A 22,531-nucleotide genomic window follows, 5' to 3' on the forward strand; every position below is an offset into this window, starting at 1 on the left:
CATGCCACCATGCCTGGCTAATTTTTGTATTTTTAGTAGAGATGGGGTTTCACCATGTTAGCCAGGCTGGTCTCAAACTCCTGACCTCAGGTAATCTGGTGGGCCTCCCAAAATGTTGGAATTACAGGCATGAGGCACTGCACCTGACCTTTTATTTTTGTGAGACAGAGTCTCACTTTGTCACCCAGGCTGGAATGCAGTGGCACAATCTCAGCTCACTGCAGCCTCAACTTCTGAGGTTCAAGTAATCCTCTTGCCTCAGCCCCCCAAGTAGCTGGGACTATAGGCGTGTGCCACCACACCCAGCTAATTGTGTATTTTTTGTAGAAACGGGCTTTCACCACGTTGCCCAGGCTGGTCTTAAACTCCTGAGCTCAAGCAATCTGCCTCCCTCGGCCTCCCAGCATACAAGGACTACAGGTGTGAGCCATCATGGTTGGCCTTTTATTTTTGAGACAGGGTCTCGCTTTGTCACCCAGACTGGAGTGCAGTGGCGCTATGTCAGCTCATTGCAGCCTCAACCTCCCAGGTTCAAGCTGTCCTCCTGCCTCAGTCTGCCCAAGTAACTGGAACTACAGGTGTGTGCCACCACACCTGGCTAATTTTTTTTATTTTTTGTAGAGACAGGATTTTGCCATGTTACCCAGGCTGGTCTCAAACTCCTGAGCTCAAGTGATCCTCCCGCCTTGGCCTCCCAAAGTGTAAGGATTACAGATGTGAGCTACCACGCCTGGCCTTGATACTAGTTTTAATTGTACATCTAATGAGTACTATAATAGCGATGAAATTGGAATAGGTAACAGTTTTTGAACCTGGAAAGACTGAGTCATATAAGTGTTTTGCATTATATAAAACTATCTTCTCATGAAGAAATCGTTTGACAGATTAAATGTTCATTGTAGCCATGTTATGGTATTCAATCTTGAAACCACGGTGAAACAATCTAATGCCTATTCTCTGTTAGCTACAAATGTATTTTGTTGTGGTATTTAAGCTGACATATTCTGTGGGATGGTCTTCATTTGTCTCCTGTGTTATGGGTACCAGGTTTGCCAATCCAGTGATGTAGTATCTTCAGCAATTTGTGATTAATTTTAGCTTTTATTTATTTATTTATTTATTTTTTTGAGATGGAGTCTCATTCTTTTGCCCAGGCTGGAGTGCAGTGGCGTGATCTTGACTTCCTTCAGCCTCCGCCTCCTGGGTTCAAGTGATTCTCCTGCCTCAGCCTCCTGAGTAGCTGGGACTACAGGCGTGTGCCACCACACCTGGCTAATATTTGTATTTTTAGTAGAGACGGGGTTTTGCCAGGCTGGTCTTGAACTCCTGACCTCAAGCAATCTGCCCACCTCGGCCTTACAAAGTGCTGGGATTACAGGCATGAGCCACCACGCTGGGCCCAGAATGATTATTAGGCCGGGCACTAATTTTAGCTTTAAGCTAGAGTGCCCACCCACTGCACTCCAGCCTGGGTGACATAGTGAGAGTCCATCTCAAAAAAAAAAAAAAAAGGTAATCATTTTGCCTTGAATACAGTATAACTTTATTTCTAAAACATTCTTTTTTTTAGCAACGTAGAGCTTGCTCTGACTTCTGATGGCAGGACAATAGTATGCTACCACCCTTCTGTGGACATTCCATATGAACACACAAAAGTATGTATGAGAAAATTTCTTGCAGTTTTTAATTTGCTGTTAAAAATGTTTGCACTTCTTTATAGTATCCAAAAAGAAGGGAGTCATCTGATTTTCTTTGTTTTAGATTTTCTTTTGGCTTTTTAATTTTACTATTTTGATTTTTCTCTTATTTATTTTTCATCTGCTTTCTTTACAGTCTTTTTTCAGAATACAAAATGAACCATTTAAACACAATTATGGCATCAGTTTTCTGGTCTAAAAAATTTGGTAGATTTCTGGTTAAGGATCAAATACATCTAGTATAAAATTATAAAATGCATTATCCCATACTACCCCATATTATAATCCAGACAATTATGAAAAAGTTGTATTTTAGAGTGCTGGGATTACAGCTACTTTTTTACTATTGGTTCTGATAGTTTTTTTTTTTTTTAACATTTGGTGAATTCCTTTATGTTTTAATGGGCCAACATAGGTATATATTTTGAATGGCCCAGTTAGATTTTTTTCCCTATTTTTTAAAAAGCCAAGTACTAGATAGAAGAGGATTTTGTGTTGTTTTTAATAAAATTTATTTTTAGTTTGACCCAAGTCTTTTTATTGTTTTGTATTTGAAATGCTTTTTCCTATTTCTTTAAGCCTCCTTCTACTAGGTAATGTTTGATTTGCTTTTTTTTTGAGACAGGGTCTCACTCTGTCACCCAGGCAGGAGTGCAGTGGGGTGATCCGGCTCACTGCAACCTCCACCTCCTGGGTTCAAGCTATTCTCCTGTCTCAGCCTCCCGAGTACCTGGGACTACAGGCACCTGCCACCACGCCCGACTAATTTTTGTATTTTTAGTAGAGACGGCGTTTCACCATGTTGCCCAGGCTGATCTTGAACTCCTAAGCTCAGGTGATCCGCCTGCCTCGGCCTCCCAAAGTGCTGGGATTACAGGCGTGAGCCACCGTGCCCGGCCTTGATTTGCTTTTTGAGGAGAAAATTAGATGGTTTAAGTCATCACATGATGTATTTAGTGGTACTTATTTTAAAAAATCATCATTAGGGTCAGGGTGCTGGTTGATTTGACAAATAATTTCTTTTCTTTTTTTTTTTTTTTGAGACCAAGTCTCACTCTGTTGCCCAGGCTGGAGTGCAATGGCACGATCTCGGCTCACAGCAGCCTCTGCCTCCTGGGTTCAAGCGATTCTCCTGTCTCAGCCTCCCAAGTAGCTGGGACTACAGGCGTGCACTACCACACCCGGCTAATTTTTGTATTTTTAGTAGAGAAAGGGTTTCACCATGTTGGGCAGGATGGTCTCGATCTCTTGACCTCATGATCTGCCTGCCTCAGCCTCCCAAAGCGCTGGGATTACAGGTATGAGCCACCGCGCCCGACAAATAATTTCTATATTCCTTTTTAAACTCACCATTTTGTCTCCCTGCTTTGTTAGGAAACAAAAGCCAGGTATCATAGGTACTAATTCAATGCCTCTTTTTTTATCACTTATTTGGGCAACGTTTAGAAAAATAGGCCTACATCACTGAGTTTTGGCCTATAAACCCTCCAGGTCACACTATGTTGTGCATTTGTCCATTGTTATTTTGTTAAATATCTTCGGTTTATTTGCCCTGTTTTAGCAATTATACTAAGAATGCCAGGTCATTTCATAGCATCCAGACTCTTATCCCCAAATGGCTCTTTATATCTCTGAATCTGACCCTCCTCAACTGTCAAAACTTTCCCACTGTACTTGTAGAACTTACCACCCTTGGCAAAATCTCTTACAACCTTAACCTATTCCAGAATGTTGCCTTCACCTTCTGACTCTAATAGAAACCTGCCTGTACCCTGGAGACGTTACTTCCCCAGCAGTTCTTTTAAGTAGTTGCTGTTTTCTCTCCCATACTCTTTTACCACTGGGTCTAAAGATGGGGAAGGTATCCCTGTAGCTCCTCACTGTCAAATCTAGATCATTTCTCTTCCTTCCTAACAATTTCTAGCTTTGTAGCTTGTATCATTAAACTGCATCATTTACTATCTTTTTTTGTTGCTGTTATCTACCAACTGCCGGGTTATTTCTCCTCCTCCACCACTCTGCACTTCCTTAAATATTCTAAGCTTGCTGTCACACTTTCTCCAATACTGTTTTACCCTCATTCTTTTACTTCAATATCTATGTAGGTGATCTAATACCGTGGTGTCTCACTTCTTGATCTCTCTCTACATCAGCTACCCACTTCCATGGGAGGATTCCCTATGATTCCCTAGAGATATTCTAATTACCAATAATTGCTACTCCTCTTTCCCAGTCTAAATTTTAAGAAATCCAATAGTTAACTACCAGTCCCTCTTGGTCTCCCAGCTCCAAGAATTATTCATTCCCTCTTTGTAACCTGCATCGATTGATCCAACCACTTTTTCACAGTCCCTCATATATCTCACACATTCTCACTCCCTACTTAACCCAGCACAGACTCATATCATGGTTTATCATTATCATCATTCCTCTGTACACATGACCACCTCCCCTGCATCCTCTTTCTTTGTTGTGTTTCCTTTGTTTTGACAATTATCTTCTCTGCCACATCATCAATATTCATCTCTCTAGTTTAGGTAAGTAATCACTCCTACAAGTTTTCAAGTAATCACTCCACTGCCACCATACTGACCACAACCCCAACTGTTCTTCAGCTGTATTAGGTGAGCTCTCCACTCAGAGCTTTTGTATTTCCTGCTTCCGTTGCCTGGAATGCTTTTACTTCATAGTTTACTCTCTTTCCTTAAGGTCTTTTTCCTTATTTGTTATCTTGTGTGGCCTTCCTTGGCTACTGCATTTAAAGTTGTACCTCTGCTCCTGCACTCCTTGTTGTCCTTTGATTTACTTTTCTCAATAGCATTTATCAATTCTAGCATATTGGATGTTTTCTGGCTATCTCCCATCACTAAAATGTAAGCTTGATGAGGACAAGGCCTTGTGTGTTTTTTTCCCCTGCTTGGTCTTCAGCACCTGGAATAATGCTTTGAACTTGGTAGATGCACAATAAATATTTTTCTATTAAGTGAATGAAGTTGTTCCTTCCTCTTCATGCTTAAGGGTTTTTTGTTTTAGGGCTAAGAGACATTCACATCAGAAAGCATGGAAAGTTTTTGTTTGTCAAGCAATAAATTGTAGATTGGGCTGCAAAATAAGAAACACTCTTGAGAACATGTTACTATTAGTAGAATAATAGTAACATGGGCTCAAGCAATCCTCCCACTTTAGCCTCCTGAGTAGCTCGGACTATAGGCACACACCACCATGCCCAGCTAATTTTTTAAATTTTTGTAGAGACAGGGTCTCACTATGTTGTCCAAACTGATCTTGAATTCCTGGACTCAAGCAGTCCTCTCACCTTGGCTTCCCAAAGTGCCAGGCTTACAAGCATGAGCCACTGTACCTTGCCCAGTCTGGTTCTTTTTTTTTTTTTTGAGACAGAGTCTCGCTCTGTCAACCAGGCTAGAATGCAGTGGTGTGATCTTGTCTCATTGCAACCTCCATGCCTCCCCAGGTTCAAGTGATTCTTATGCCTCAGCCACCCAAATAGCTGGGATTACAGGCACTCGTGACCACGCCTGGCTAATTTTTGTATTTTCAGTGGAGAGGGGGTTTCGCCATGTTAGCCAGGCTGGTCTCTAACTCCTGGCCTCAAGTGATCTGCCTGCCTTGGCCTCCCAAAGTGCTGGGATTACCAGGCATGAGCCACCACACCTGGCCCCATTCCGGTTTTTGTGACAAGGCTCTGGCTTGGCTCCCTTTCTACTTTTCACTGATATCTTTGTTACTTTGCATTTCTGCAGTACAGTCATGCATTGCTTACTGATGGGGATATGTTCTGAGAAATGCATCGTTAGGCAATTTCATTGTTACATGAACATCATAGAGCGTCACTTATGCAAACCTAGATGGTGTAGCCTACTATACACCCAGACTTTATGGTATAGCCTATTGCTCCCAGGCTGCAAACGTATACAGTATATTACTGTAGTGAATACTATAGGCAGTTGTAACACAATGGTCAATATTTATGTATCTAAACGTATTTAAACATAGAAAAGGCACAATAAAAATGTGATATAAAAGATAAAATGTAATATACCTGTATAGGGTACTTAACCAAAAATGGAGCTTATAGGACTGGAAGTTGCCCTCGGTGAGTCAGTGAGTGTAAAGGCCTAGTACATTATTGTACACTGCTGTATACTTTATAAACAAACACTGTGTGCTTAGGCTACACCACATTTTTTAAAAAATATTTTTCTTTCTTTAATAATAAATTAACCTTAGGTTACTGTCACTTTTAAACTTAATAAACTTAAAAAAAATTTTAATACTTTTTTACTCTTTTGTAATAACACTTAGCTTAAAATATCGTGTACAGCTATACAAAAATATTTTCTTTATATCCTTATTCTATAAGCTTTTTTGTATTAAAATTTTTGTTTGCACTTTTTAAACTTTTTTTGTGAGAACTAAGACACAAACACAGTCTAGGCCCACACAGGGTCAGGATGATCGATATTACTGTCTTCTACCTCCACATTTTGTCCCACTGGAAGGTCTTCAGGTACAGTAACATGCCTGGAGCTGTCATCTCCTATGATAACAGTGTCTTCTTCTGGAATACCTCCTGAAGGGCTTGCCTGAGGCTGTTTTACAATTGACTTTTTTTAACAAGTAGGAGTACACTCTAAAATAATGATAAAAAGTATATAGTATAGTAAATGCATAAACCAGTTGCCTAGTCATTTATTATTTTTATTATTTAATTATTTTGGTTGAGACAGGGTCTCACTACATGTTACTCTGGCTGGTTTTGAACTCCTGAGCTCAAGCCTCACAAAGTGCTGGGATTACAGCCATGAGCCACTGTAGCCTGCCGTTATTTATTATTATTATCAAGTATTATGTGCTGTACATAATTGTATGTGCTATACTTTTATACAGCTGGCAGTGCAGTTGGTTTGTTTACATTGGCACCACTACAAACATGTAAGCAATGCATTGCATTATGGCGTTCTGCACCATCACTAGGTGACAGAAATTTTTTTAGCTTCATGATAATCTTATGGGACCACTGTAGTATACACTGTCCTTCATCACTGTACATTGTTGACTAAAACATTGTTATTTCAGACAGAATCTTGCCCTGTCACCCAGGGTGGAATGTGGTGGCATGATCTCGGCTCACTGAAACCTCTGCCTCCTGGGTTCAAACAATTCTTCTGCCTCAGCCTCCCGAGTAGCTGAGGTTACAGGCATGCACCACCACACCTGGCTAATTTTTTGTATTTTCAGTAGAGACAGAGTTTCAACATGTTGGCCAGGCTGGTCATGAACTCTTGACCTCATGTGATCCGCCCACCGTGGCCTCCCAAAGTGCTGGGATTACAGGCGTGAGTCACTGCGCCCGGCCTCAAAACATTCTTATGCAGCCCATGACTTTACTTAATTGTGCCACCTCCATTGCTTTTTAAAAAACACACATATATATATAAAAACAGAGATGGGGGGTCTTACCATGGTGCCTAGGCTGGTCTCGACCTCCTAGGCTCAAGCATTCCTTTGCCACTTTAACCTTCCTAAGTGCTGGGATTACAGGTGTGAGCCACTGCATGTGGCCCACATTGCCTTTTTTTTTTTTTTAATTGACACAGGGTCTATCTGTGTCACCAAGACTGGAATGCAGTGGCGCGATCTTGGCTCACTGCAGCCTCCGCTTTCCAGGCTTAAGTGATCCTCCCATTTCAGCCTCCTGAGTAGCCGGGACTGCAGGTGTGAGCTACCATGCCTGGCTAATTTTTTGTATTTTTTGTAGAGACGGCGTCTCCAACTCCTGAGCTCAAAGTGATCTGCCTGTGTCAGCCTCCCAAAGTGTAGGATTAACACATGTGAGCCACCGCACCTGGCCACATTGCCTTTTAAAGAGGTCTTGTTTCATGTGCATAAACTAGATATAAGTATATGCTATATTATTTAATACAGTGGTAGAATGTAGTTGTCACTAATAGTGTATGAATGTAAAGAAAATATCTGTGTTTGAATTGTTTCTTACTGGTTGTAAATTCAGATTTTCATTGTATTATAATACATACATATTGTTATTTTAAAGCAAGGCAGTGTTACAATCTTGTTACATATATATTATTATTATTGAATATGTTACTTTCATTATGATAGCGTTATATAGTATTGAATGTTACAATCTTTGTTACATACCTTAATATCACTTAATATTTAAAATATAGGTAACTTGACCCTCCAAGATAGTGATTCCTTTTGTTTTCCGTTTTGTTTTGTTTTGAGACAGGGTCTCACTCTTGCTCAGGCAGGAGGGTACTGTGCAGTCATGGCTCACTGCAGCCTTGAACTCCTGGGCTCATAGGATCATCCTGCCTCAGACCCCAAGTAGCTGGGACTGCAGCCATGCACCACCACACCTGGCTAATTTATTTTTTGTTTTTAAATTTTTTGTAGAGATGAGGTTTTTAAATTTTTTGTAGAGATGTTGCCCAGGCTGGTCTCAAACTCCTGGGCTCAAGTGGTTCTGCCACCTTGACCTCCGAAAGTGCTGGGATTACAGATGTGAGCCACATGGCTGGCCAAGACAGTGATTCTTAAAGTCTTTAGTGAGTCACTATTACTAGTGGAATATGTTGTATATCATTCATGTGTGTTGAGGAGATAAGATTTTTAGTAATCATTAACTTTGGGGGAAAGCTGTTTAAATTACAATAAAGCACTGTTTGGTGGCATTTTAGTCACCTGAAATGAAAATGTTGAAAATTTTTCTGCTTCCATTGGATGTAAGAAATGTCATTTTCTTTCTTTTTTTTTTTTTTTTTTTGAGACAGTCTTGCTCTTTCGCCCAGGCTGGAGTGCAATGGTGCAATCTTGGCTCACTGCAACCTCTGCCTCCTGGGCTACAGCGATTCTCCTTCCTCAGCCTCCTGAGTAGCTGGGATTACAGGCATGCGCTACCGCACCAAGCTAATTTTTAAGTAGAGATGGGGTTTCACCATGTTGGCCAGGCTAGTCTTGAACTCCTGACCTCAGGTGATCCACCTGCCTTGACCTCCCAAAGTGCTGGGATTACAGGCGTAAGCCACCGCACCCGGCCAAAAAATGTCATTTTCAATCAAAAGTTTTTAATTGTTTCTCATCTTAATGATATAAAAGGTAAATGGTAAACTTTTAAGTTAAAAAATAGTAATAGGCATAATTTATACCTTTGAGAAACAGAAACTAAAGTAATAAGTACTTTATTACTGCAGAAAATAAGAACATTAAATGAGGGCTTTCTTTTTTTTTTTTCTTCTTTTTTTTTATTTGTAGTAGAGACACGGTCTCGCCGTGTTGCCCAGGCTGGTCTTGAACTCTTCAACTGAAGTGATCCTCCCACCTTGGCCTCCCAAAGTGCTGGAATTACAGGCATGAGCCACCACACCCGGTCTTTCTATTTTTCTTTCTCTTTTTTGAGACAGGGTTTCACTCTTGTCACCCAGGCTGGAGCGCAGTAGTGTGATCACAGGTAGCCTTGACCTCCTGGTCTCAAGTGATCCTCCCACTTCAGCCTCTTGAGTAGCTGGGACTGCAGGTGCATGCCATCACACCTAGATAGTTTTTAAATTTTTTTTGTCTGACCATGTTGTCCAAGCTGGTCCCATGCTTTGGAACTCCTGGGCTCAAGTGATTCTCCTGCCTTGGTTTCCCAAAGTGCTGGGATTACAGGCATGAGCCACTCACTGCACCTGGCCTAAATAAGAACTTTATTATTGGAAAAGAAACCTAAAATCTGCTGTGAGAAGAAAAATATTTCTGACTAATGAATAATGCAACTAAGTGAAACTTTGTTTTGATAACTTATTTGCCCACCCTAAAGTACTATAGTGAATTACTGAATATGGTAATTGTTTTATTGTAATCTCAAACAAATGCTGGCTAACATTCCCACATCTTCATGATGTTTGTTACTGATTATTTTGTAGCCTATCCCTCGGCCAGATCCTGTGCATAATAATGAAGAAACACATGATCAAGTGCTGAAAACCAGACTGGAAGAAAAAGTTGAACACCTTGAGGAAGGACCTATGATAGAACAACTTAGCAAAATGTTCTTTACTACTAAGCACCGTTGGTATCCTCATGGACGGTAAGTTTTCTTTTCTTTTCTTCAATCCCTACTACATACAGTAAAGGAACACATGGATTTTCTTGCAATAACAAACTTCTGAAGTGGTGTTTTGCATGAGGAAATTAACCCCAAGTAGAATCACCTACTATGTTGTACTTTTTTTTTCTTTTCTGAGACAGGATCTCGCTCTGTCACCCAGGCTGGAGTGCAGTGCCACAATCTCAGCTCACTGCAGCCTCAACCTCCAGTGCTGAAGTGATCTTCGCACTTTAGCCTTCCGAGTAGCTAGTACTACAGGCATGTGCCACCACACCTGGCTAATTTTGTTCTTTTTTTTTTTTTTTTTGAGACAAAGAGTCTTGCTCTGTCACCCAGGCTGGAGTGCAGTGGCGTGATCTCGTTTCACTGCAACCTCCACCTCCCAGGTTCAAGCGATTCTCCTGCCTCAGCCTCCTGAGTAGCTGGGACTACAGGCGCATGCCACTATGCCTGGCTAATTTTTTTGTATTTTCATTAGAGGCGGGGTTTTACCGTGTTAGCCAGGATGGTCTTGAACTCCTGACCTTGTGATCCACTCACCTTGGCCTCCCAAAGTGCTGGGATTACAGGCGTGAGCCACCGAGCCTGGCTCTTTTTTTTTCTTTTGTAGAGGCAAGGTCTCACTCACTGTGTTGCACAGGCTGATTTTAAACTCCTGGACTCAAGTGATCCTCTTCCCTCAGCTGGGATTGTAAGAATGAGCCACTGCCACTGTACTTTTAAATTTACATGTAATTTAGCTAAAATGAAATAGTACTTCTTTTTTTCTTTATTTTAATGGGGGAATTTAACCAGAGCTTTCAGTGAATTTTGTAAGAGTTCTTGAAAATTCTGTGATGTATTCATTTAATATGTTGTTTTTGTTCATTTTCCTGTTAAGTAATTGATTGTGTCTTCAGCCCTTTATCAATTTCTTTATCATATTTTGAGTTATCGAAAAAAACATTGGGGTACAGAAAATGATTGGGCAGCGTATGTTGTTCTCAGTTCCCTTGGAAACTGTAATTGCCCTGATGTTTGCAAATACTCACATTTTCCATCGATTCTTACGTGCCATTTGACTCTGGCATTAATTAGTTTTCCTCTTTTTGATTTTTTTCTTTTGTATCTATCTTCTTCCATACCAAACTATAAGATGTTTTTGTTGTTTATATTTGAACAAACTTTTTTTTCTTTTTTTTTTTTTTGTGAGAAGGAGGTCTCATTATGTTACCCAGGCTGATCTTGAACTCGTGGGCTCAAGCAATCCTCCTTCCTCAGCCTCCTAAGTAGCTGGGATTACAGGCACACTCTGCCACGCCCAGCTAGTTTGAACAAAACTTTGTTCTTACTTGTTTAACTCAGTAACTAGCACTGGCTGGCATATTTATGGCAGGGTACATTTATAGAATTAATGAATATACATTTATCAAGTGGCTCTAAGTGCTGGTTAATGTAAAACATAATCCCCACTTACAAATTGTTTATAGTCAAGGAGGGAAGATAGTAGAGTAAATAAACGGTTAAATCAAGTGTGATAGAGCCTTGAAGGAGGGTTAGGAGTTAACCCATGGAGAATGAGGGGTAAACTTCACAGGCAGAGGAAACAGCATTTCGGATAAAGTGTGTGGGGGAAATTACTAATAGGTCGGATTATGGCACCCGGAATATTAATTTATTATAACAAAACATAGCCCATTGTTTCCTGTCTTAAGAAGCCCCTTTCTTAATAATCTCTATAATAAAAGTGATTTTTTTGTATCATTTTCCCAAGGAAAAATATTGATTTTTTTGGGGGGCAGGCAACATAGTCTTTCAATTCCTGCTTCTCTTTTGTATCTCCTTCCTTGATTTTTCCTTCTTATTTATTTTATTTTATTTATTTATTTATTTATTTATTGACACATAGTCTTGCTCTGTTACCTAGGCTGGAGTGCGGTGGTGTGATCTCAGCTCACTGCAACTTCCGCCTCCCAGGTTTGAGTGATTCTCCTGCCTCAGCCTCCCAAGTAACTGGGACTACAGGCATGTTGCCACCATACCTGGCTAATTTTTTGTATTTTTAGTAGAGACAAGGTTTCACCATGTTGGCCAGGCTGGTCTCGAACTCCTGACCTCAGGTGATCTGCCCACCTTGGCCTCCCAAAGTGCTGGGATTACAGGCGTGAGCCACTGCTCCCGGCCTTCCTTCTTATTTAATAACCACTTTGTTTATGCATGCTATCTGGATTTTTCTCTATATTTTTAATTGTAAGGTTAGGATATGTGCAAACAAATTAGGAAACCATCTCATAGTCCTGTGTCTTAAATCATTAAATCTCATTATATTCTGAGATTTCTTTTTATGATTTTTAACATCTCTCATGTTTATTTTTGATTTGTATCACATTATCCAGGTATTTGAGTTCAAACCTTGTTTCAACTTCTTCTGTAATGGCTTTCAGTACCTGTTTCTCTCCTGCATGTTCCATATTGCTACAATCTGTTTTAAGCATTCATAACCAAATCACTCTAAAGGTATGTAACTTGAGGGAGACAAGACTGAAGACAGGGAGACTAGGAGTCTTAAAACCGGGCATGTTGTCTTTAGACATTTGTGTCTAGTACCCTATGTTTAATCTTATTTACTTAATCTTACTGCTAATCAGCTTTTGACTGCTAGTTAATTTAATCTCCTGATATTTTTTCCCATCAAAATTACTAGGCGTTTTTTAATTGTAACGTGACTTTAATTAGATTATCCCAATATATATCCTAATAAAGAGCTTGGCAGAAAAACCCCAGAGACTAGTTTATGTGTATAAAGAGAAATTTTATCTGTAGGCCTTGTCCTTGTAGATGTATCATCTTGCTGAATTTTAAATATGCCTATGTGTAATCACTTATTCAACACATATTTATTTGATATCTACATCTGTATTTTGGATTAATGTGAGTCATTTTCAAGTGTTGGTTTCTGGATGTCAGTGGCCATTTCTTTCTTTTTGTCTGTCTATCTATCTATCTGTCCGTCTGTCCATTCATCCATTGATTCATTCATTCATTCTCAGCTTGTTTTCCCTAGTCAGACCATTTCATTTTAAACCTCATTTAATATATAGAAGGATGATTTACTAAATATTTCACAGTTCTTAAGTTACAGCAGTCAAAAGAATGGGACTCATTATGAATTTAATAACTGGGGATATATAACTTCCTCTTAAATAAGTTTTTATTAAAAGGTATAAAACACATTTTATTTTTATTTTTATTTTTTATTTTTCTGAGACAGAGTCTTGCTGTGTCACCCAGGCTGGAGTGCAGTGGTGCCATCTCGGCTCACTGCAACCTCCGCCTCCCGGATTCAAGCGATTCTAGTGCCTCAGCCTCCCAAGTAACTGGGACTGCAGGTGCACACCACCATGCCTGGCTGTTTTTTGTATTTTTAGTAGAGACGGGGTTTCACCAGGTTGGCCAGGCTAGTCTCAAACTCCAGACTTCAAGTGATCCCACTGCCTTGGGCTCCCAAAGTGCTGGGATTACAGGTGTGAGCCACCATGCCTGGACATAACACACATTTTTAAAAAGTATTTTTAAACTATGCAGAAGTATTTAAAATATAAAATACAAGTGTTCTCTATTTCTATGTTCTCCATAGGGAATTGGGTGTAATATGAGGTAGGACTATTCATAGAGGTAGAGGTTAACCTACCTAGATGTTGAACATCTTTTCATGTGCTTATTGGCCATTCATATGTTTGGGTTTTGGTTTTTGTTTGTTTTCAGTTAAGTATCTGTAGAAATATTTTGCCTATTTTTTAAAAAGCAAATTGGTTGTCTTATTAAGGTATAAAACTTACAGACCAAAGTGCTATATGAGCTATATGCTTTGTAAATTTTTTTATCTAAGCTTGCCTTTCACTATGTATATATGTATGTATGTATTTTAATAGATGCTGTGTTAGATGTGGTTTCCTAGGAGACCCTAAGATAAGGATTTTTTTGTTGTTGTTTTATTTCAATTTTTAGCTTCAGAGGGTACACAAGGGTATATTGTGTGATGCTGAGGTTTGGAGTATGATTGAACCCATCACCCAGGCAGTGAGGTAGTGCCCAATAGGTAGTTCTTCAGCCTTCTCTCACCTCTTTCCCTCCTGTCTGTTGTCCCCAGTGTTTTTTGTTTCCATCTTTGTGTCCGTGTGTACCCAATGTTTGGCTCCCACTTATACGTGAGAACGTGTGGTATTTGGTTTTCTGTTTCTGTATTAATTCGCTTAAGGTAATGGCTTCCACCTGCATCTGTGCTGCTGCAAAGGACATCATTTTGTTCTTTTTTTATGTCTGTATAGTATTCCATGGTGTATGTGTACCACATTTTCTTTATCCAGTTCACCATTGACAGGCACCTGGATTGATTCCATGTCTTTGCTGTTGTGAGTAGTGCTACAGTGAACATACAATTACATGTGTCTTTTTGGTGGAACAGTTTCTATTCCTTTCGGTATTTACCTAGTAATGGGATTGGTGGGTCGAATGGGAGTTCTGTTTTTAGTTCTTTGAGAAATCTCCAAATTGCTTTCCACAGTGGCTGAACTAATTTACATTCCCACCAATAGTATGTAAGCATTTGCTTTTCTTTGCAGCCTTGCCAACATTTATTATTTTTATCTGTTTTTACTAATAGCCATTCTAACTAGTATCAGCTGGTATCACACTGTGATTTTTTTTTTTAATTTGCATTTCTCTGATGATTAGTGATGTTGAGCATTTTTTCATATGTTTGTTGGCTGCTTGTATGTCTTCTTTTGAGAAGTGTCTGTTCATGTTCCCTAGCCCACTTTTAATGGAATTACTTATTTTTGCTTGTTGATTTAAGTTCCTTACAGATTCTCATTAACCTCTTGAAATTATTTGTAAAAATTTTGAATAGGTGTTTTTCTGGGCAGTGGATTCAAAACTTTTATCAGACTCTCAATGAAGTATGAGACCTTCAGAATGCTAAGAACTATCCACTAAAAGTGTCATTCAGCATACACTGTTCAACTATATTTACTACTCAAGACTGAAAATGTTTGAGACTCTGATAGCCCTAAACTGAACAAAGTCAAGTTCTAAAATATGCTCAATAAATGTCAAATAGCATTTACACATATCTTATCATGCATGAATTTTAATGTGCACTACAATCACTAGCCAAAAGCAAGCACCTTAATTTTACGATGACCTTATTCTATCATCCAGATTGGGAACCTTGCAGACACTATTAATTAATACAAGAGTTAAATTGAGATTGCTCCTGGCAAACCAAGGTATATTGTTACACTTCTTAGATTACACAATGACTCAGTGACATCTGGAACACTGGTCTACAGCTCTTAACCCAGAAAACTTTACCTCCTGGTTCATACTAAGCTAGGTAATCAAATCTGTTTCCCACTGATGGAAGTAGCTAATTTTTGTTGTCTCCATGGGAAAATATTAAAGTAGTTTCTTAAATAAAGTGGTACTATTATTCATGCATTTGTAAGATTGCCCTATATTTCAGAAATTTAGAATTATTTTCTCCTTCCTGCCTGCCTGCCTCCCTCCCTCCCCCCACCCCCTCTCTTTTTCTCTCCTCCTTTCTTTCTTAGAGTCACGGTCTTGCTCTAACACCCAGGATGGAGTGTAATGACACAATCATAGCTCATTGCACCCTCAAGCTCCTGGGCTCAAGTGATCCTCCCATCTCAGTCTTCTGAGTAGGTAGGACTACAGGCATGTACCACCACGCCCAGCTAATTTTTAAAAATCGTGGGGGCTGGGCACAGTGGCTCATCCCTGTAATTCCAGCACTCTGGTAGGCCAAGGTGGGCAGATCAGTTGAGCCCAGGAGTTCGAGACCAGCCTGGGCAACATGGTGAAACCGCATCTCTACAAAAAATTTAAAAAGTAGCCAGGCATGGTGGTATGCATCTGTAGTCCCAGCTACTCAGGAGGCTGAGGCAGGAGAATCTCTTGAACCTGGGAGGCGAAGGTTGTAGTGAGCCGAGATCAGGCCACTGCATTCCAGTTTGGGTGACAGGGCAAGACCCTGTCTCAAAAAAAAAAAAAAAAAAAAAAAGGTATTATGAGAATCAGAATCATTTATCCATTTTAAAATGTGTGAGCACCTACTATGTGTAGATCCTAATGATTCTGTAGTACACAAAACAAGATAAAAATCCCGACTTTCATGGATCTTACATTCCAATACAGGAGATAGGAAAATAAGATGAATAAGCTGGTCAGGGAAGGCTTCATTGAGTAAAAACCTGAAGGAAGTAAGAGAGCTAGCTTTACTGATAACTGTGAGAAAGAGTGTTCTATGCAGACAAACAGCAAGTATAAAAGCCCTGAGGTGGAGGGAAGGACGTGTTCAAAAGCAAAAAAGAGGCCATGTAGCCACAATACATGAACAAGGAAAAGACAGTAGGGCATGAGAGCAGAGAGGTAATGCAGGACCAAATCATGTAGGTAGTTGTAGGCCTAGAGTGTTTCTGAGTGAGATAGGAAGCTGTTTGAGGATTTTCAACAGAAAAATTACAAGAACCAGTGAAGAGAGATTATTTGACTTTTTCTTTTCCTGAGTGGACGCCCTTTTTTTTTTTTTCTTGCCTGATTGCTCTGGCTAGGACTTCCCCAGTACTATGTTGAATGGGAGTAGTGAGAGTGGGCATCCTTGTCTTGTTTCTGTTCTTAAAGGAAATGATCTCAGCTTTTGCTTGTTCAGTATGTTGGCTGTGGGTTTGTCATAAATGGCTCTTATTATTTTGGAGTATGTTCCCTCAATGCCTAGTTTGTTGAGGATTTTCATCATGAAGGGATGTTGGATTTTATTGAAAGTTTTTTTCTGTGTTTACTGAAATGATATGTTTTTTGTTTTTAATTCTGTTTATATGATGTATCACATTTCTTTATTTGCGTATGTTGAATCAGCCTTGCATCTCAGGCAGAAAGCCTGCTTGATCATGGTGAATTAATTTTTTGATGTGCTGCTAGATTTGGTTTGCTCGTATTTTGTTGAGGATTTTAGCATCCATGTTTATCAGGGATACTGGCCCATAGTTTTGTTTTTTTGTTATATCTCTGTCAGATTTGGGTATCAGGATGATGCCGTTTTTGTAGAATGAGTTGGGGAGGAGTCCTTCCTCCTCGATTTTTTGTTGTTGTTGTTGGGGGAATAGTTTCAGTAGGATTGGTACCGGCTCTTTGCACATCTGGTAGAATTCAGCTGTGGATCTGTCTGGTCCAGAGCTTTTTGGTTGTTGGTTTTTTATTACTGATTCAGTTTCAGAATTCATTATTCATCTGTTCAGGGTTTCAGTTTCTTCCTGATTCAAACATGGGAGGTTGTATGTTTTCAGGAATTTGTCCATTGCCTCTAGATTTTCTAGTTTGTGTGCTTGAAGTGTTCCTAATAATAGTCTCTGAGGAATCACTTGAACCTGGGAGACGGAGGTTACAGTGAGCCTAGATTGTGCCATTGCACTCCAGGCTGGGGGACAAGAGCAGAACTCCGTCCCCACCCGCTCCCAAACCCCCCCAAAAAAAATAGTCTCTGAGAATCTGTTGTATTTCTCTGGGATTGGTTGTGATGTCACCTTTGTCATTTCTGTATTACTTTTAACCTGGCTGTCTTTATTTTTAAAGTGGATTTCTTATAGGCAGCATATAGTTGGAGCTTGCCTTTTTTTTTTTTTTTTACCTAATCTGACCTCAGTGCCCCATCTCATTTCAACATCAAGCTATTTCAAATGCTTTATCCCCCAGTTTTCAGCACTTTTACTCTTCCTCTGCTATTTGCTCTTATCTTACTTTCTTCATGACATTTTACTTTTTTATTTTATTTTATTTATTTATTTTTTAATTGATCATTCTTGGGTGTTTCTCGCAGAGGGGGATTTGGCAGGGTCATAGGACAGTAGTGGAGGGAAGGTCAGCAGACAAACAAGTGAACAAAGGTCTCTGGTTTTCCTAGGCAGAGTGTTTGTGTCCCTGGTTACTTGAGATTAGGGAGTGGTGATGACTCTTAACGAGCATGCTGCCTTCAAGCATCTGTTTAACAAAGCACATCTTGCACCGCCCTTAATCCATTTAACCCTGAGTGGACACAGCACATGTTTCAGAGAGCACAGGGTTGGGGGTAAGGTCATAGATCAATAGGATCCCAAGGCAGAAGAATTTTTCTTAGTACAGAACAAAATGAAGTCTCCCATGTCTACTTCTTTCTACACAGACACAGCAACCTTCCGATTTCTCAATCTTTTCCCCACCTTGCCCCCTTTTCTATTCCACAAAACCGCCATTGTCATCATGGCCCGTTCTCAATGAGCTGCTGGGTACACCTCCCAGACGGGGTGGTGGCCGGGCAGAGGGGCTCCTCACTTCCCAGTGGGGCAGCTGGGCAGAGGCGCCCCTCACCTCCCGGATGGGGCGGCTGGCCGGCAGGGGGCTGACCCCCCCACCTCCCTGCAGGACGGGGCGGCTGGCCGGGCGGGGGGCTGACCCCCCCACCTCCCTCCCGGACGGGGCGGCTGGCCGGGCGGGGGGCTGAGCCCCCCACCTCCCTCCCGGATGGGGCGGCTGGCCGGGCGGGGGGCTGAACCCCCACCTCCCTCCCGGACGGGGCGGCTGGCCGGGCAGAGGGGCTCCTCACTTCCCAGTAGGGGCGGCCGGGCAGAGGCGCCCCTCACCTCCCAGACGGGGCGGCTGGCCGGGCGGGGGGCTGACCCCCCCACCTCCCTCCTGGACGGGGCGGCTGGCCGGGCGGGGGGCTGACCTCCCCACCTCCCTCCCGGATGGGGCGGCTGGCCGGGCAGAGGGGCTCCTCACTTCCCAGTAGGGGCGGCCGGGCAGAGGCACCCCTCACCTCCCGGACGGGGCGGCTGGCCGGGCGGGGGGCTGAGCCCCCCACCTCCCTCCCGGATGGGGCGGCTGGCCGGGCGGGGGGCTGACCCCCCCACCTCCCTCCAGGACGGGGCGGCTGGCTGGGCGGGGGGCTGACCCCCCACCTCCCTCCCGGACGGAGCGGCTGGCCGGGCAGAGGGGCTCCTCACTTCCCAGTAGGGGCGGCCGGGCAGAGGCGCCCCTCACCTCCCGGACGGGGCGGCTGGCCGGGCGGGGGGCTGACCCCCCCACCTCCCTCCCGGACGGGGCGGCTGGCTGGGCGGGGGGCTGACCCCCCCCACCTCCCTCCCGGATGGGGCGGCTGGCCGGGCGGGGGGCTGAGCCCCCCACCTGCCTCCCGGACGGGGCGGCTGGCCGGGCAGAGGGGCTCCTCACTTCCCAGTAGGGGCGGCCGGGCAGAGGCGCCCCTCACCTCCTGGACGGGGCGGCTGGCCGGGCGGGGGGCTGACCCCCCCACCTCCCTCCTGGACGGGGCGGCTGGCCGGGCGGGGGGCTGACCTCCCCACCTCCCTCCCGGACGGGGCGGCTGGCCGGGCAGAGGGGCTCCTCACTTCCCAGTAGGGGTGGCCGGGCAGAGGCACCCCTCACCTCCCGGACGGGGCGGCTGGCCGGGCAGAGGGGCTCCTCACTTCCCAGTAGGGGTGGCCGGGCAGAGGCACCCCTCACCTCCCGGACGGGGCGGCTGGCCGGGCAGAGGGGCTCCTCACTTCCCAGTAGGGGTGGCCGGGCAGAGGCACCCCTCACCTCCCGGATGGGGCAGCTGGCCGGGCCGGGGGGCTGAGCCCCCCACCTCCCTCCCAGACGGGGCGGCTGGCCGGGCGGGGGGCTGAACCCCCACCTCCCTCCCGGACGGGGCGGCTGGCCGGGCAGAGGGGCTCCTCACTTCCCAGTAGGGGCGGCCGGGCAGAGGCGCCCCTCACCTCCCGGACGGGGCGGCTGGCCGGGCGGGGGGCTGACCCCCCCACCTCCCTCCTGGACGGGGCGGCTGGCCGGGCAGGGGGCTGACCTCCCCACCTCCCTCCCGGACGGGGCGGCTGGCCGGGCAGAGGGGCTCCTCACTTCCCAGTAGGGGTGGCCGGGCAGAGGCACCCCTCACCTCCCGGACAGGGCGGCTGGCCGGGTGGGGGGCTGACCCCCCCACCTCCCTTCCGGACGGGGCGGCTGGCTGGGCGGGGGGCTCACCCCCCACCTCCCTCCCAGACGGGGCGGCTGGCCTGGCGGGGGCTGACCCCCACCTCCCTCCCAGACGGGGTGGCTGCCGGGCGGAGAGGCTCCTCACTTCCCAGACGGGGTGGCAGCCGGGCGGAGGGGCTCCTCACTTCTCAGATGGGGCGGTTGCCAGGCGGAGGGTCTCCTCATTTTTCAGACGGGGCGGCTGGGCAGAGATGCTCCTCACCTCCCAGACGGGGTTGCGGTCGGGCTGAGGCGCTCGTCACATCCCAGACGGGGCGGCGGGGCAGAGGCGCTCCCCACATCTCAGACGATGGGCGGCCGGGCAGAGACACTCCTCACTTCCTAGATGGGATGGCGGCCGGGAAGAGGCGCTCCTCCACTTCCCAGGTGGGATGGCGGCCGGGCAGAGACGCTCCTCACTTTCCAGACTGGGCAGCCAGGCAGAGGGGCTCCTCACATCCCAGATGATGGGTGGCCAGGCAGAGACGCTCCTCACTTCCCAGACGGGGTGGCAGCCGGGCAGAGGCTGCAATCTCCGCACTTTGGGGGGCCAAGGCAGGCGGCTGGGAGGTGGAGGTTGTAGCGAGCCGAGATCACTCCACTGCACTCCAGCCTGGGCGCCATTGAGCACTGAGTTAACGAGATTCCGTCTGCAATCCCAGCACCTCGGGAGGCCGAGGCTGGCGGATCACTCGCGGTTAGGAGCTGGAGACCAGCCCGGCCAACACAGTGAAACCCCGTCTCCACCAAAAAAATTCGAAAAGCAGTCAGGCGTGGCGGCGCGTGCCTGCAATCGCAGGCACTCGGCAGGCTGAGGCAGGAGAATCAGGCAGGGAGGTTGCAGTGAGCCGAGTTGGCAGCAGCACAGTCCAGCTTTGGCTCGGCATGAGAGGGAGACCGTGGAAAGGGGAGAGGGAGAGGGAGACTGTGGAAAGGGGAGAGGGAGAGGGAGAGGGAGAGGACATTTTACTTTTTTATATTCACTTTGAATATCTACTGTCCCTCTTAGCACAACTACATATAATTATAGTTTATTAGGTATCTGTTAATGTTATATTTACATTTTTAGGTGACTTTTTTTGGTTAAATCTTCTCTGGAGTATTTTCTCTTTGTTAAGGATGTTGTCTGGGCGTGGTGGCTCATGCTTGTAATCTTAGCACTTTGGGATCCCGAGGTGGGTGGATCGCTTGAGGTCAGGAGTTCGAGACCAGCCTGGCCAACATGGCGAAACCCTGCCTTTACTAAAAATACAAAAATTAGCTGGGTGTGGTGGTGACCGCCTGTAATCCCAGCTACTCGGGAGGCTGAGGCAGGAGAATTGCTTGAACTCAGGAGGTGGTGGCTGCAGTTAGCTGAGATTGTGCAACTGCGCTCCAGCCTAGGTGACAAAGCAAGACTCCGTGTCAAACAAAAACAAAAACAAAAAACCCAAACATCTGTTTTGTAATTTTCCACAATAATTCTAACACAGTATCCTTAATACAATGTATGGGTATTAAATTATTGTCTGATGGAATACTATCTCACCTAATTGTTTTCACAGCTTCTTTAAGGTGTTCAGTTCCTCTTTGAAATGGTACTTTATGGAAGTTTTGAGGATGCACTGGTAAATTTCCCAGTGATTCTTGGAAGTTTTATTTCCAGAGTTCAGCTACCAGGTTACATGGGTTTATCCATTTTATCTAGGTGGGTCACAGGTGGGTTAAGATGTTCCTCATTATCAGATTCTTAATCAAGGTCAGCAGATCCTTAATGATCCAGAAGTGTTGCCCCACTTCATTCAGTCTTGAAGCTACCTGAGTCTAATTATTGGCCTCACCCAAGGTGGGTGAACTGGGAGTGTAAGTTGTATGACTCTAAACAATCAATGCTGAGTAGGCCAGTGGCTAATAAGTATCGTTGATTAGATTATCTCATGTCTGAAAATCTGAAGTGTTTACTATTAAATCGGTGGGCCAGGATTACAAGCTTGTAATCCAGCACTTTGGGAGGCCGAGGTGGACAGATTGCTTGAGCCCAGCAGTTGGAGACCAGCATGGGCAACATGGCAAACCCCATCTCTCCAAAAAATACAAACAACAACAAAAAAATCAGCCAGGTATGGTAGTATGCTTCTGTAGTCCCAGCTACTTAGGAGGCTGAGTCTTTCGTCTTCCTTAGTTGGCATGAAAAAAAATCAAGTCATAAAGTATTCCTTCTAATACAATCTTCCTAGAACACATCATTTGAGCAATATTATTATTGTAGGACTTTTTTCTTAGGTCAGCTAAAGACACACAACCACAAAAAATTAGGCTCACAGACAATTTGAAGGGTGAGGAAGGACAGGGTTTATTGGGTGAAAAGGAAAAAACTCAGCAAAGCAAGAGAGGTTCCTGTTAACAGGCCCACATCTCACAGATTGAATCCCCAGGTTACCACACCAGATCACAGAGGCCAGGCTCCTTTTCCCTGCAAACAGCGCGAACTTCACGAAGCTCCACCCCATTTTGCCAGTGCACAAGCTGGTCGGAGTTTCTCTGGGGACCCCTGTATCACTATATCTCTATAGAGTTCCTGATGGTGTGTCTGTTACTTTTCTCATTAATTCGACCTTAGTAACGGTTGAAATTCTTTTTACATATCTAAAGTTAATATACT

At 44.2% G+C, this 22,531-nt stretch overlaps 1 protein-coding gene across 4 annotated transcripts in view; it reads left to right on the forward strand.

Annotated features, from left to right (window-relative positions):
• MRPL42 (mitochondrial ribosomal protein L42) overlaps positions 1-22,531 on the forward strand; it is a 38,780-nt gene that overhangs the window by 10,761 nt on the left and 5,488 nt on the right. For 2 of the 4 annotated variants that reach the window (XM_063694212.1, XM_063694213.1), the window contains exons 4-6: positions 1,571-1,655; positions 9,647-9,810; positions 12,207-15,864. In XM_063694212.1, the coding sequence (XP_063550282.1) occupies positions 1,571-1,655; positions 9,647-9,810; positions 12,207-12,414 (457 nt within the window). In that variant the 3' untranslated portion in view covers positions 12,415-15,864. Of the gene's footprint in view, positions 1-1,570; positions 1,656-9,646; positions 9,811-12,206; positions 15,865-22,531 lie in introns of those variants that run through there. The other 2 variants (XM_004053676.5, XM_019039230.4) reach the window with 1 other exon arrangement.

Source organism: Gorilla gorilla, chromosome 10, assembly GCF_029281585.2.
Source record: "Gorilla gorilla gorilla isolate KB3781 chromosome 10, NHGRI_mGorGor1-v2.1_pri, whole genome shotgun sequence".
In the NCBI taxonomy this organism is placed as follows: Eukaryota; Metazoa; Chordata; class Mammalia; order Primates; family Hominidae; genus Gorilla; species Gorilla gorilla.